This window comes from Piliocolobus tephrosceles, chromosome 4 (genome assembly GCF_002776525.5).
Source record: "Piliocolobus tephrosceles isolate RC106 chromosome 4, ASM277652v3, whole genome shotgun sequence".
Lineage (NCBI taxonomy): Eukaryota > Metazoa > Chordata > Mammalia > Primates > Cercopithecidae > Piliocolobus > Piliocolobus tephrosceles.
In genome coordinates this window covers 78,300,508-78,314,891 of record NC_045437.1, presented here as the reverse complement: position 1 = coordinate 78,314,891, position 14,384 = coordinate 78,300,508, and the positions used below count along the sequence as shown (strand labels likewise).

The 14,384-nt window shown below is 36.0% G+C and overlaps 1 protein-coding gene across 5 annotated transcripts in view; it reads left to right on the top strand.

Annotated features, from left to right (window-relative positions):
* The window catches only part of SSBP2 (single stranded DNA binding protein 2), a 336,625-nt gene that overhangs the window by 138,060 nt on the left and 184,181 nt on the right, over positions 1–14,384 (top strand). For all 5 annotated transcript variants that reach the window (XM_023214970.1, XM_023214972.2, XM_023214974.2 and 2 more), the window contains exon 4: positions 12,969–13,053. In XM_023214970.1, coding sequence (XP_023070738.1) covers positions 12,969–13,053 — 85 coding nt within the window. The remainder of the gene's footprint in view (positions 1–12,968; positions 13,054–14,384) is intronic.

Here is a 14,384-nt window from a genome sequence, read left to right as displayed (position 1 = left end):
TTATATCTTGTCAAAGAAAAGAGTAAAACTCTGTAAAAAATTAGAAAAGATTTATTCTGAGCCAAATATAAGTGACCATGGCCCTTGACACAGCCTTCGGGAGGTCCTGAGAACACGTTCCCAGGGTGGTCAGGGTGCAGCTCGGTTTTATACATCTTAGGGAGACACGAGACTTCAATTAAATACATGTAAGAAATACATTGGTTCAGTCTAGATAGACAAGACTACTCAAAGCGGGGGCTTCCAGATTATAGATACATTTTAAAATTTTCTGATTGGCAGTTGGTTGACTTTATCTAAAGACCTGGGATCAATAGAAAAGAACTGTCTGGATTAAGATAAGTGATTATGGAAAGCAAATTTCTTATTATGCAGATGAAGCCTGTAACAGGCTTCAGAGAGAATAGATTGTAAATGCTTCTTATCAGATTTAAGGACTGTGTTGATGTTAACACTGGAGAGTATAATGAGGCAAGTCCCACTCCCACTTCCTGTCATGGCCTGAAGCAGTCTTTCAGGTTAAATTTTAAGAGTGCCCTGGCCAAGGAGGAAGTCCATTCCGATGGTTGGGGGACCTTAGAATTTTATTTTAGGTTTACAACCGTAGCCATATCACTCTAGTTCTATAGAATAGATAATGGATGAAACGGGAATAAGTCCAGAAATAGAGGAGCACTTAGAAGGCTCTTGCGGTAAGGAGTAGAGAATGGTTACTTGAACTAGTGTATAATCAGTGGGGAGGAAGAGAAGCGAAGGATTTGAGGGATATAAGCTTGAAGTAGAAATGGTAGGATTTGGTGAAGAGTTCAGCTGTTTAGGTGTGCTGAAACTGAAATACATGCCATCCAAGTGGAGATGTTGAGCACGCAGCTTGTTACATGGATCTGATGTTTAAAGGAGAGAGAGATGAAGCTGGGTGCAGTGGTGCATGTCTATAGTAACAACTACTCAGGAGGCTGAGGTGGGAGGATCACTTGAACTCAGGTGTTTGAACCCAGCCTGAGCAACATAGTGAGACCTCATCTCTAAAAAAAGAAAAAGAGAAAGAGAGAGAGAGAGAGAGATAGTTGAATGGTATTACCCATGAGTGGGGAGGAAAATGAGCCTTGTACAGAAACCTTGCAATATTAACATCCAAGGAATAAGGAGGAAGAAGAGGCTGTAAAGGAGAAAGAAAGTGGCCAGGCATGGTGGTTCATGCCTGTAATCCCAGCACTTTGGGGGGCTGAGGCGGGTAGATCACTTGAGGTCAGGAGTTTGAGACCAGCCTGGCCAACATGATGAAACCCTGTCTCTACTAAAAATACAAAATAAGCCAGGCATTGGTGGTAGGCACCTGTAATCCCAGCTACTCAGGAGGCTGAGGCAGATGAATCACTTGAACTTGGGAGACAGAGGTTGCAGTGAGCCAAGATCATGCCACTGTACTCCAGCCTGGGTGACAGAGTGAGACTCTGTCTCAAAAACAAAACAAAACAAAACAAAAAAGAGAGACACAGGCTCACCTAAAAAGGTAGGAGGAAAATCAGGAGAGTGTAGCATAATAGAAAACAAGAATAAGTGAGGGTTTCGAGAAGGAAGAAGAAAGGTCAGTAGTGACAACAGTGACTGCAAGGTAAAGTAATCAGAACGCATATGTCCTTTTAGGATTTAGGGAAAGGCCATCAATGACTTATAAAGCTGAGTAATGGGCTAGGAAGCAAGAATGTTTCAGATCGAGAAGTGACTTTGAAGGCAGGAAGTGGGAAATGGTATATAGTCATTTCTTTAAAATGGTTCATCTGTGATGAGAAATGATACCTGGAGGAATAGTATAGATTAGAGAGAGAAGTTTTTCATTTTAGATGGGAGAGACATTTGCATGTTTAGTGTTTAAGAGAAGGAGACAGTAGAGGGGCAGAGTCTGAAGATACAAGGGGAGAGGAGATGTTTAGTGGTTTAAAACCCCACACAAGGCCTGAGAGAAGGAGGTCCAAAGCACAAATGCTGGGAAGTGAGAGGGAAGAGGACCATCTCTACCCTTGTGGCAAGAGGAGATGCAGGGACGTTTGTAGGTTTGGTATCAAGAAGTTCATTTCTTCTATTCCTAATAAAATACTGTTCCTTATATGTCCCTGCCTCCTCCCAATCTGGAATGTTTGCATAGGGCTTTCCTTCTGAATTTAACAATTTCTGGAACCTAGATTAAGGTCCTTACCCCTAATATCATGTCTTCCTCAATGCTGCCATTAACTGTCTAAATGCATGAGGAATTTCCCATGGAGTATTTTGCATTTGACTAGAAGAGAGTTTGGAATAGAAGACAGAATAGAAATGAAAGAAAAGTTTAGGTAATGTGCAAATAAAAGGAAGGGTTATAAAAATTATAGTACATTTGTTCTTGGGCTGTTATTACACATTTAATAATGATGAACACTATATAATGACAAAAGAAATGTTTAAGACATTTTAACAAAGCAGGACATAGTTGCATGTACAGTGGAGCATAAATGGGCATTAAGAGTAACAACAAAGAAAAATAATTTTGTTTTAATATGGTGGGATTACAGATGAAATTTTTTTTTCTGCAAGTATTTCTATTACTTGTAAGTAGAGCTTTCCCTTCTATCTTCCCAATTTTCTTCAGTATGTTCATGGTATTTGTGGAGATGCAGGATGAGGCAAGGAGAAAGGAAAACATGTGGATTCAGTATCTCAGCTCCATTACTTATCATTTCTGCAAGATTTTGTTGTTTTCAGTCTCAGTTTTACCATCTGTAAAATGATGATGAGTCAAATTGATCTAGGGTTCAAAAAAATTAGTTCTTATTCTGATAGCTTTTTTTTCCTCTGCAAAATAGGACATGAGGGTACTGAGGGTGGTGGTGGTGGTGATGATGGTGATGATGAACTTTTAAGAGAGTGAAGGATAGTCTTTAAAGAAAAGTTTGAAATAATTCTAAATAGACCCAGAGAAAGAAGTGAGTAGGAGCACACACAAAATATTGCCAGGCAGTGTTTAAATCCTAGTTAATATTGTAGCCTATAAATGCATTGTGACGCCAGTATGCCCAGGAATGTGACTTTTCTGCAGCAGCAATTGGTAGTCTATGTATTTGCGTGGACAAGTTAGGTGGGTTTTTCTTTTTTTCTATTTCTTCTATTAAAGAATTTCTTACTCAATACCATATACACTCGTCTCTTAGCATCTTTAAAAGAAAAAAAAGCTCTCTTTGAGTGCCGTGCACGTGGTTTCCTTGGAACGTTATTTAATGCCGTCGTGTTTTTAATCTTTCTCCAGAAAGCATGCCATACTAGACGTCCCGTGGTGAGTGGAACCCACACTTGGTCACTTGTGGTTGTGGGTTTCCCCTGTTTGTCTCATGTATGTAGGGCAGGAACAGGTGCGGTCTTTTGGTTCAGAGTTGTTCCAACGGTTCACTACAGTTAAGCACCATCATTGTGCTGTTTTCCTGGGGTGTAAGACTGGCATTTTGTATAATAGTATAAAAGTAAAACTTTCTTTTTATACAGTATTTGTGATATCCAGATCTAGCCAGTCAATACTTAACTTTTTTTCCAAATGTAATTGAGTCTCCTCACCTGTTGACACCTTTTCATTTTGTGTGTTTCCAATGAAGTCTACAAATGGCATAAGAGACCATTTTAGGAGTCTGACGCTCTTGCATCAGTGGATTAACAAAGTGAGGATTTTAAGAGTTTTCTATTACAGCATTAATTTTTGTTTCTTGCACCTCTTTCTCTTTTACATGCTTTCTTATGAATTTAACTTATTCTTACGCTGTAGATGTTTGATAATAACTTACTTAATACTTTGGCTTTTTGCTTCTGTAGCTTTTTTTTTTTTTTTTTTTTTTTTTTTTTTCTCCTCAGCTGTCAGACGGTGCAGCTTTTAAATGTGCAATTTTTTTTTTTTCCTTTTTCTGTGTCTGTTAGATTCAGGGGATCCCTTCTTTCATGGCATTGGTATTTTAAGTAACCTAATTTGTACTTAGCTGGAGATATCAAATAAATAAGTAATGGGCACATAAGTATTTTTAGATTATATTTGTTCAATTTAAATCTAGTACATGCAAAATATATAGGTATAGTTTTTTACTGTTTTATATTTTTTCCCCTAAAGCTACTGACATAGTCTTTGAGGTGCCTCCTTCATCTATATAAATCAATGATTCTGAATAGTTTTGGTCCTGGGGTCCTCTGAGAACTGATGAGAGCTATGGATCTCATCTTTCAGAAAAATGCCCAGATCTTAAGCTTCCCTGATTCTTGTGTTTAGCTAGCCATTACCATAGGCTTTAAATCCAGCAGATGCCTGACCTTCTTATCCTTAACTCTTTTGACCTGGACTTCATAATCTGTGCTCTAGGTTAGGGATTCAGGACTATAATAATTGTTGCCTTTTTATATTGCCCAGGAAAGCTGTTGCTGCTGTTGAGGTCTACATGATTAGGATAACATGTATTCTTCAAGAACTTACTGCTTGCTCATTTGCTCAACCTAAGAGTCCCTACTGGATAGACCAGTTGTTAATTTTATGACTTCTTCTCATTTCCATTTTTTAATAGAATATTTTAAATTAGAATTGTTCTGTTGTTTAAGCCTTTTCACCAAATATTTAAGAGTGCAAAACTGTGTTGCCCTCAAGGAAATAAATAGTAGGAAAGATAAACAATTTAGAAGTATTAAAGCAGAAATAGCTACTGGTTTAATAATAATGTACTTGATATTTGCTAAGAGAGTAGATCTTAAGTGTTCTTACCAGACACACACACAGACACACAAATTATGTGTGAGAGATGATGAATATGTTAATTAGCTTGATTTTGGTAATCATTTTCCAAAGTATATGTATATCAAAACTTCACATTGTACACCTTAAATATATACAATTTTTATTTGTCAGTCATACCTCTATAAAGCTGGAAATAAACTTAAAAAAGAAATATGTACTGGTTATAATACCAACACAGGAGCAATACTCACTTTAGCTTGGGAGAGTTAGAAAAGGCATTGTAGAGAAAGTGAATCTGAGCTGAGCTGAAAGTTGAGTGAGAGAAGGGTAATTGGGGCAAGGAATCATGTGAAATCTCAAAAGGGATGATCATACACTCATGTGATGATAGGTAGTTTGGTATGGACCAGTTCATCTATAGGTCCAGTATTAGGAAGTGATAAAATATAAAGAGACAAAAGCAGGGGACAGATTATGAAGTCCTGCATATATTAAGGATTTGGGACTATAGCCCAAAGATTTTAAACGCGGTCCCTGATGTGATCAGATTTGTGCCTTTAGACACTCACTTGGCATCAACATAAAGATGGATTAAAGAGGGGCCAGGCGTGGTGGCTCATGCCTGTAATTCCAGCACTTTGGGAGGCCAAGGCGGGTGGATCACCTGAGGTCAGCAGTTCGAGACCAGCATGGGCAACATGGTGAAACCCCATCTACTAAAAATGCAAAAATTAGCTGGGTGTGTGATGGTGTGCCCCTCTAATCCCAGCTACTTGGGAGGCTGAGGTGGGTGAATTGCTTGAACCTGGGAGGCAGAGGCTGCAGTGAGCCGAGATTGCACCACTGCATTCCAGCCTGGGGGACAAAGCAAGACCTTGTCTCAAAAAAAAAAAAAAAAAAAAAAAAGATGGGTTAAAGAAGGTTGAGAAAAGAGGCAGAGACTAGTAGACTTGGGGCAAAAGTTGGCAAAGAGTGGGAGTGTTTGAAGATGTATGAAAAAGAGATACATAGGACCTATGCAAAATAAGCAGAATAAAGTACCAGCCAGACGAGAGACAAAGACCTCAGAATGGAAGAGGGGAATTTCTGCCTTTAATATAGGATAGAGAAATTTATGTGATTTACTTTGTGGAGCTTTTTTCCCTTATTTCTAATGTGATTTCCCTAATCACTTTCTTTTCCTTTTTAGTTTACCCCACGCTCAGTACCCCAGTTTATAATACGTTTAACTGAATCACATCCCCTTTGAAAACTTAGTTCTTGTTTGTACTTTTTGTTAAACATTCCCAACTCTTACATTAGTTCCAGAAATAAAAATGCCAATAAACTTCTTCTTTCTGATGTTAATATGTTTTTTTACTTGTGCAATTTTAAAACATAGGCTTTTAAAAACTTTCTATTTAAAGTTTTAATTGCAGAAACTATAACTCTTGATATGATGCCTTTTATAACTCTCATATCTCTTGATATAGTTTGACTGTGTCCCCACCCAAATCTTATCTTGAATTGCAATTCCCATAATCCCCACGTGTGGTGGGGGGGACTTGGTGGGAGGTAATTGAATCATGAGGGCGATTCCCCCATGCTATTCTAGAAATAGTAAGTTCTCACACAATCTGGTGGTTTTATAAGGGGCTTCTCCCTTTCCTTAGCTTTCATTCTTCTCCATGCTGTCACCATGTGAATCTGCCATGATTATAAGTTTCCTGAGGCCTCCCCAGCCATGCTGAACTGTGAGTCAATTAAACCTCATTCCTTTATAAATTACCCAGTCTCAGGTATGTCTTTATTAGCAGCTTGAAAGCAGACAAATACACCCTTTTTTTTTTTTTTTTTTTTGAGACAGGGTCACCCAGGCTAGAGTGCAGTGGCACAATCATAGCTCACTGCAGCCTCCATCTCCTGGGCTTAAGTGATCCTCCTGCCTCAGCCTCCTGAGTAACTGGGACTACAGGAGCATACCACCATGCCCAGCTACTTTAATGTATTTTTTTGTAGAGATGAGGTTTTGCTGTTGTTGCCCAGGCTGGTCTCAAACTCCTGGGATCGAGATCCACCTGCCTCTGCTTCTGCCTGCCGAAGTGCTGGGATTACAGGAATGAGCCACTGCAACCAGCCTATGCCAGCCTATACCTCATTTTTATTTAATGAAATAAAAATATAAAGCACCTTTTAAAGTGACTTTGGTCCCTGTATTTATATCTTGAAATCAAATATATGTAACATTGTAGAGAAAATAAATTAAAATGTAAGATTATCCTAAGAATTCTGTTTTTTTCACCTGGCAGTGGAAAGTTGAATCTTGTAGTATGCTAGCACTCTAGTTTTTTAGAACCTAATGAATAATATCAGGTATAGCTAAGAATAACCAAATACCCACAGGAAAACAAGTGCAATGGCGTTAGTTAGCTTACTAGAATGGTATAATATTTATAATTGGCTTACTGGTTTTTACTCATCTGCTATGTCTTTCCTATAACAGGCAAGGTATAACCTGTTTGAGTTGAGTAAACTAAGCATCATATAACATTCCGTAGGTAACAACGGGGCTAAGGAGGAGGCTGATAAGAGTGAGAAGGGAGGAAAAGTATTAGCAAGAGAGAAGGCAAAAAACATAGGCCATAGAGAATAAAACTGAAATTCAGCATGGAAGAAGAGGAAGGCATGTGGAAAACAGAGGAAAATTTGGTGGGGAGAGAGCATTGTAAAAAACTGAGGGAATCTTCATTTAATGTGAAGGACTTGAAAGAAAAATGAAGCAAATGTTACTCAAGTTAATTAGAAAACTTCTTTTTATTTCACTATACTAGCTATATGAGACTTTTTCTGTAATATTTTTAGTACCTTTAAGTTTCTTTTAAAATTACTTTTGTGTATGTCATGTCTTTGTCTCTGTATAAAACACTGTAAAATACATAACATTTATTTTCTCTTTTTACATAAATCAAAAACTATTTGCCCAAGGTCACATTTAGAGTTAGAATTCAAGTTCCTGAATTGTAACCAGTGCTCATCTCAGTAACAGATATTTCTTAATCACAGAGCAGAATTCAGTGCCCCACTATTAATAAGTCATTAATTACATTTCCCATTTGAGCATTGTGAGTGGCTAATTCCAGGCAGTGTATATAAATGGGTCTCAAAAGTTTTCTTTTCTGAGTCATGTCTATATTGAGGCATCCACGAATCCCTGGCAGCTGCATGTAGGGTAAGGGGGTGGTTGCCATAGGATAGTCAGGAAATGAGTTGGGGCATGGGGTCAAAGGTAGGCTAACAATGTGCTCACTGTCTTATCTGGGACAGGTATCCATCCCACTCTTGTAACAGCTGATGCTGCTCAGACTCCCACAACTGTAGAAACCTGCCCACAATCAGAATAAGGAGTCTTGCATTAAGAACTCTTAAAACCACACTCACGTTAGAAGCAAAATACTGTAATAATTAAAAGGCTCAAGCCCAGCTCTGCCACTGTGTGATTTTAGGTAAATTATTTAATCTAATTTAACCTAAGCTTCAATTCCTTCATCTACAAAGTGGGGATAATAATTAGAAGGATTAGATGCTGAATATGTGATACTTTGTGTACGATGCTTGAATATAGTACTTACTCAATAATGGTAACTATCTTTATTATATTGTAAAATAGAAATTTATTTCTAATCCAGGAGTATTGTGAGAATTTTATAAAAATGAAGCAAAATTTAATACTTCAATTTTTAAATGTATTATAATATTAATACAAGTTATACATTTGGGGAGGTTCTAAGATGAAGAACAGGTACGTACACATTTCATGTGAAACTGTTTTTGGTCTTGTGAATGGATAGTTTTCTTTAATAGAGATTGTCAGTAACTAACATTCATTGATATATTTTTGGGACAAAGACAAATGACTTCCTTAGTTATTAAGACTTGAACTTGTAACAGCATGGCTTGTTCCTCAGAAAAATTGTTTTCCATGGCATTTTATTGTTTTGTTTTGTCTTTTAAAAAATTTTTGTTTTCAGGTAGTCCTAGATCTGGCCAGTGGCATAAGTTGTATAATTATGTTAGCATTCCATCTTCTGGGACACATCTGGCATGTTTATTCACCCTTGTAGACTTCTCTGACAACCATTTCACTTTCTGTGTTCCCTTGAGATATTAACAAGCTACCTAAGTCATTTCAACTCACATCCTCAGGAATAGAAGGAGATACAGTGTTTGGATGAGAATCTTCAACTTGGGAATGCAGTATTTTCTCTTGATTTATGAGGGGAAGATTTTAATAATAATAAATGATATAAGATCAAAGATTTCAATACTTTGTAAATTTTGCTTCTCTGTGTTCAGTCTCTGTGTTCATTTGTAAAATATAAAATTTTCACTTGTTTCTGCTTAGGAATAAAGAGACTGTATAAAACTCTGAAGTATTATTCATGATGATGAACCCAATACATTTCAAGGATAGTATTTGCTTTCATGTTTTGTTTTGGTCTTTGAGATGGAGTCTCGCTCTGTCGCCCAGGCTGGAGTGCAGTGGCGGGATCTCAGCTCACTGCAAGCTCCGCCTCCCGGGTTCACGCCATTCTCCTGCCTCAGCCTCCCGAGCAGCTGGGACTACAGGCGCCCGCCACCTCGCCTGGCTTGTTTTTTGTATTTTTTAGTAGAGACGGGGTTTCACCGTGTTAGCCAGGATGGTCTCGATCTCCTGACCTTGTGATCCGCCCGTCTCGGCCTCCCAAAGTGCTGGGATTACAGGCTTGAGCCACCGCGCCCAGCCTGCTTTCATGTTTAATAGTTGTAGGATTAGAGGAACTGAGAAGCTCCTTAGTCACCAGCATCTCAGGTTGTAGAGGGGCAAAGTCTGCATCTTTGGAGGTTCAAAATTTTCTGACCTTGGCCCTCTTGGAATCAAGGAACAAGTACAGGGGATCATCAGAATAGCTTACTAAAGTACATCAGTAAAATCCTTTGACGTAAGCACAAATCAAGTATTGCTATGAAACTTACCTAAACTAAAAGGCCTATTTCTTTCTCTAGGAGATGAGTCTACATTTTTGTATACTAATCATCACATTGTCATGATATCAGCTAAAAGCATTTGTTAAAAATATTAGTGAAATTTTTATATATGCTATGTAACTTCTACATCTAGGTGAAGTGAGCAGTTTCGGGCAAGTGAGCAAGCAATTTTGAATTCATCACTAGTTTTGGACCAGCAGTCACATTTGTGCCATGGATTACATATCTTTTTATTTTCTCGGGTAGTGTATGGCAAGGCAGCATGTTATATAGACCAAGTATTTAATGCATATTTGAATATTACTAGAAGAATATAGTTTTTACATTTTGTATTCATGAAGAGTTTATAGAAATCTTCTGATTTTAACCTCATTATTTTCTAAATAAGGCTATAACATTATAATTAAGTGATTTGTCTACTAGCTCACAAAACCAAGTATGGATTAATTGCAGAATGTGGACTAAAATCATGTATTTTGGTCTTACTACAGCCTTTGTTGTTGACGTTATGTTATGGCCAATTGTTCTCAAATATTAGGGTGGTATTATACCAGTCACAATATAAGTTGAGCATCCCTAATCTGAAAACCTGAGATCTAAAATCTAAAACTTTTGAGTGCCAACGTGAAACTCAAAGGAAATGCTTATTAGAGGTTTTTGGAATTTAGATTTTCAGATTTGGGATGCTCAACCACTAAGTATAAGTATAATTAAAATATTTCAAAATCCAAAAAAAAAAAAAAATTAAATCTGAAGCACTTCTGGTCCTTATCTAGAATTTCAGATAAGGGATTCTCAACCTTGTTTTATAAATAGGCAAAATATAATTGAACTTTCTAAAACGGATGAAATTTTGAAATGTCTTTCCTACCTGTGATTCTTAGAAGGAAGAACATACATATGCTTAATAAAATAGATGGGGCATGTGTTAAAACTTGAATATCATAGCAGTAAAACTAAATTTGTATTTAATTTTTAATTTTATCATTGAAATTTCATAACATATCCTAGATTATAATAGACTTAATTATGAAACTTTGCTGATGAGTAGGGCTTTTTTAAAATTGAAGATTTACTGATCTTTAAAATGATAGAATAGACATTGTAAATGTATGGAAAAGAATACACACTTGTCCTAGATACTAAAATATGGGACCTACCTAGCGCAAGGCTTGCTGTGAGACATATTTTTAAAGGAGCTATTTCTTTGCCTATGTAAAACAAGATCATGTATAAGCAATACAGGATTCTCAGAAACACCACCTATAAAATTATCCTGTTTTAGTCACTTGTTTTATAATCTCTAAGCTTGATCTTACAAACATTTGACCTTCCACTAAATCCATAAAGGCAAACATAAAAATAGAAGTAGAACAATGTTACTATTATAAGATAAATATTTAATTTAACTATATATTTAGAAATAATTATTTCTGATGTTTATTTAATAACTCTTAGGGTATACTCCAACAATAAATCAATAAATTATTTTCCCTCAGTCCATTGTGTGAGATAATCTTTTAAAAGTACTACAATGGAATTATAAAAGTAATGTAATTGGAATAATTTTCAAGAGAGGTCTTCTGTTACTTGAGTGGAAATTAGGGAAATTAGGAAAGAAGCAGAGATATTATATTGTTTGTCATGTAATACTGCATATAATATTCTTTGATTAAATACAGTTTAAAGACCACATTACAAAACTTTGGTTTTAAGATCTTTGAAGTTCTTTAAGAACATGATTGCAATACATTGTAATGCATAACACACCTGATCTAGGTGAAAAACTTTTAGCTGTATCCTTGTTTATCTATGGTTCTGATTATTCCCAGTAGGACTGCAAGGATTTCAGTTATAACTTTCACTACTTTCACTCTCCTGAAAGTATTGAAATTCACTTAATTTTATTTTTATTATTTTATTTATTGCTTATTATAGAAACTGGAAAGGAAATAATGTCGATACTCAGTTTTTCACATTTTTCCCTGCTGAGGGTAATCTTACTTTACTGAATTATGAACTGAACTTTGCATTGTAAGGCTTGCAGAATGTTTTCTCCTAGCTGAGAAGAGAGAGAGATCCAGACTAAATGAATCTTTGAAGGTCGAAATGAAAAGTCTGGCTTCAATTTACCAAGTTTTGTTGTATCCTCATCGTGTGTGCCCTCACCACAGTGACCTGCCTTAAAAATATATATGCATTTTAAGCTTTTATGCAAACTAATTATAGTGTTGATATTATTGATAATATGCTTGTTATATGTCAGACACTGTGCATATATGGCATAATGTCATCTTCTCAAAAACCCCATTTTATAGAGGAGGAAATTGTGTTTCCTTAAGCAACTTGCTTAAGGGCTGTCACAGCTGGTAATCAGCAGGTCTGACTCTGTCTCAGATATGTCCTGCTCCAGTGCCTGTGCTCTTAACTACTTGTCTTAATCTACCTTCCACTTTTATAGAGTGGGAAATGTGGAATAAAAAAATAATTCTATTGATAATTATAATTGCCTTTATTTATAACCAACACTTTAAAACATTTGCTTTTCTGATTTTAGAATCCTTGCTTATGCTCATTATTAATTTAGTAATGGAAGGATGACGAGAGCCATATGTTTTGTAAGGAGCATAATTTTTTCCCCCCATAGTTTGCTTCACTTCCCACTGTTCTTGAATAGGAGAAAAAAAGAGGTATTAGGACGTCTTTTCAAAGTTACTAAACTATTTTGGTAATTGCAGGGAAATGTACCATTTTTAAGAAAATATATTTGCTTAAACAATGTAATTTAATGGTCAGGGTATTGGCCTATGCGTTGGACAACAAAATTATCTTTAAAAACATCAATGGACCACTTTATTCCTTAATTATTAAATTGGGATATTATTTACTGTTTCTATTCTTCATGGGAAAATAGTGGAAAGTATTACAGCTACTCCAATCAAGTGTTTTATATCACATAAACAGCCAATTATAAGAATGACAATTTTTAAATTATTGCTATAAAATTATTTTTTTAGGAAAGTCTTACTTAGCATTTCTGAAAGATGACTAGATGGTAGCACTGTTATTGCATGAAGAGACTTGCCTGCATTTAAGTCTTTCAAATAAATATCTGTTCTGAAGATGAAACATTTTGTATAAAGAAAAACATGTCTTCTACTTTTGGAATTGTGATTTCTCATATTGGTGTTGTATGGTTTTCTTAATGTTACCATGATTACTTTTTTAGTGTATTTTGGGATCTCTACTGTGCAGCTCCAGAGAGACGTGAAACATGTGAACACTCAAGTGAAGCAAAAGCCTTCCATGATTATGTAAGTTAACATATAATTTTACAAAGTTATACTGTCATTTTTCTTTGTAACCACTGCTCTTAAAAAATACACTGGCTCATCTGTTGTTTTGGTACTTAAGAAATTGGTTGGTCTTTTTTTTCTTGAAAAGTAGGCTCATAACTTTAAATGTGAAATAGAAAGGGGTATTTGAGTCTTGTTAAAGCTTAGGATAAAGTGTAGGCCTAATTCTAAGCTATTAAAGAAATTTCTCATCTTTAAGCATGTCTGATTTGGGAAATTTCAGATTTTATGAAAATTAAATATATAGTAATTTTTTTATTCTATGAAAACATTCATTATAAGATTTCTGTAAATGATAAATTCCTCCCTGGCACATAAGATTTTTGATTAAATATAGAAATACTCTGTTCTTCTCCTTTTGTAACTTTTGGTTGTATATCATAAGGCTAAATATCTTCCCTACTGAATTCACTTCCCCAAATAAAACTTATTGTGGATTAAAGGAAATACCAGACAAGAGAGTAGAAGATTCTGTACAAAAATGAAAATGTAATTTTTTTTTTTTTAATTCTTAAGGAACAGCAGTGGAGTGTCTCTGGCTTAAGCATTGTTTTTAGAAGAACTGCAAATCTGATTTTAGAGAGCTGATAGTATCAGAAAGTAGAACTGTGAAAAGAAAAAAAAACAGTAAAGATAAGAATGAGTAGATGGTATTATGAAGGGCCTGGGAAAACATGTTTGCAGAACTAACCATAAAAGAGTGACAGATTGAGTTTAAGATGGAGGAAATCCAGTTTTCCTGGTTGAGAGGAAGAACTGGGGCTGGAGCCTGAGGAAATAACTGATAGTAAGTACCTAAAACTTAACCATAGGGATACTTGTCAAGTTTGTAGAGGCTAGCATCATTCTGTGTAAAAAGCCTTAAAAACCAGAACCAGCACTCAAAAGGGAAAAAAGACGTTGTTCCTCCAAGGAAAATAATTCAGCCTTACACTGAAGAGTAGAAATGGCCAGAAGAATTATACCCTCCAAAACAGCATGAGGAAGAGCATGCAGACTTGTGGGAAGTGAAAATCTTGGTTACCTGGCAGGGACTGTGCAATTCTTTAAATGTATACTAACCTTATTCAAGTGAGAGTGCTTATGATTACCTCATCTGACATTGATTGTACTCATAAAGCTTGATAGGCACTGAACAATAGCTCTTGGGAACAATGTGAGTGAAAGGGATGCTACTGCAAATAAAAAGTAGAGAAAAAGTAGTTAAGGCAGGGCCCAAGACATAGGATTTATCTGAACAACCTCATTTTCTTTTTTTACCGTTGATTGACAGAAGAAATAAAGCAGAG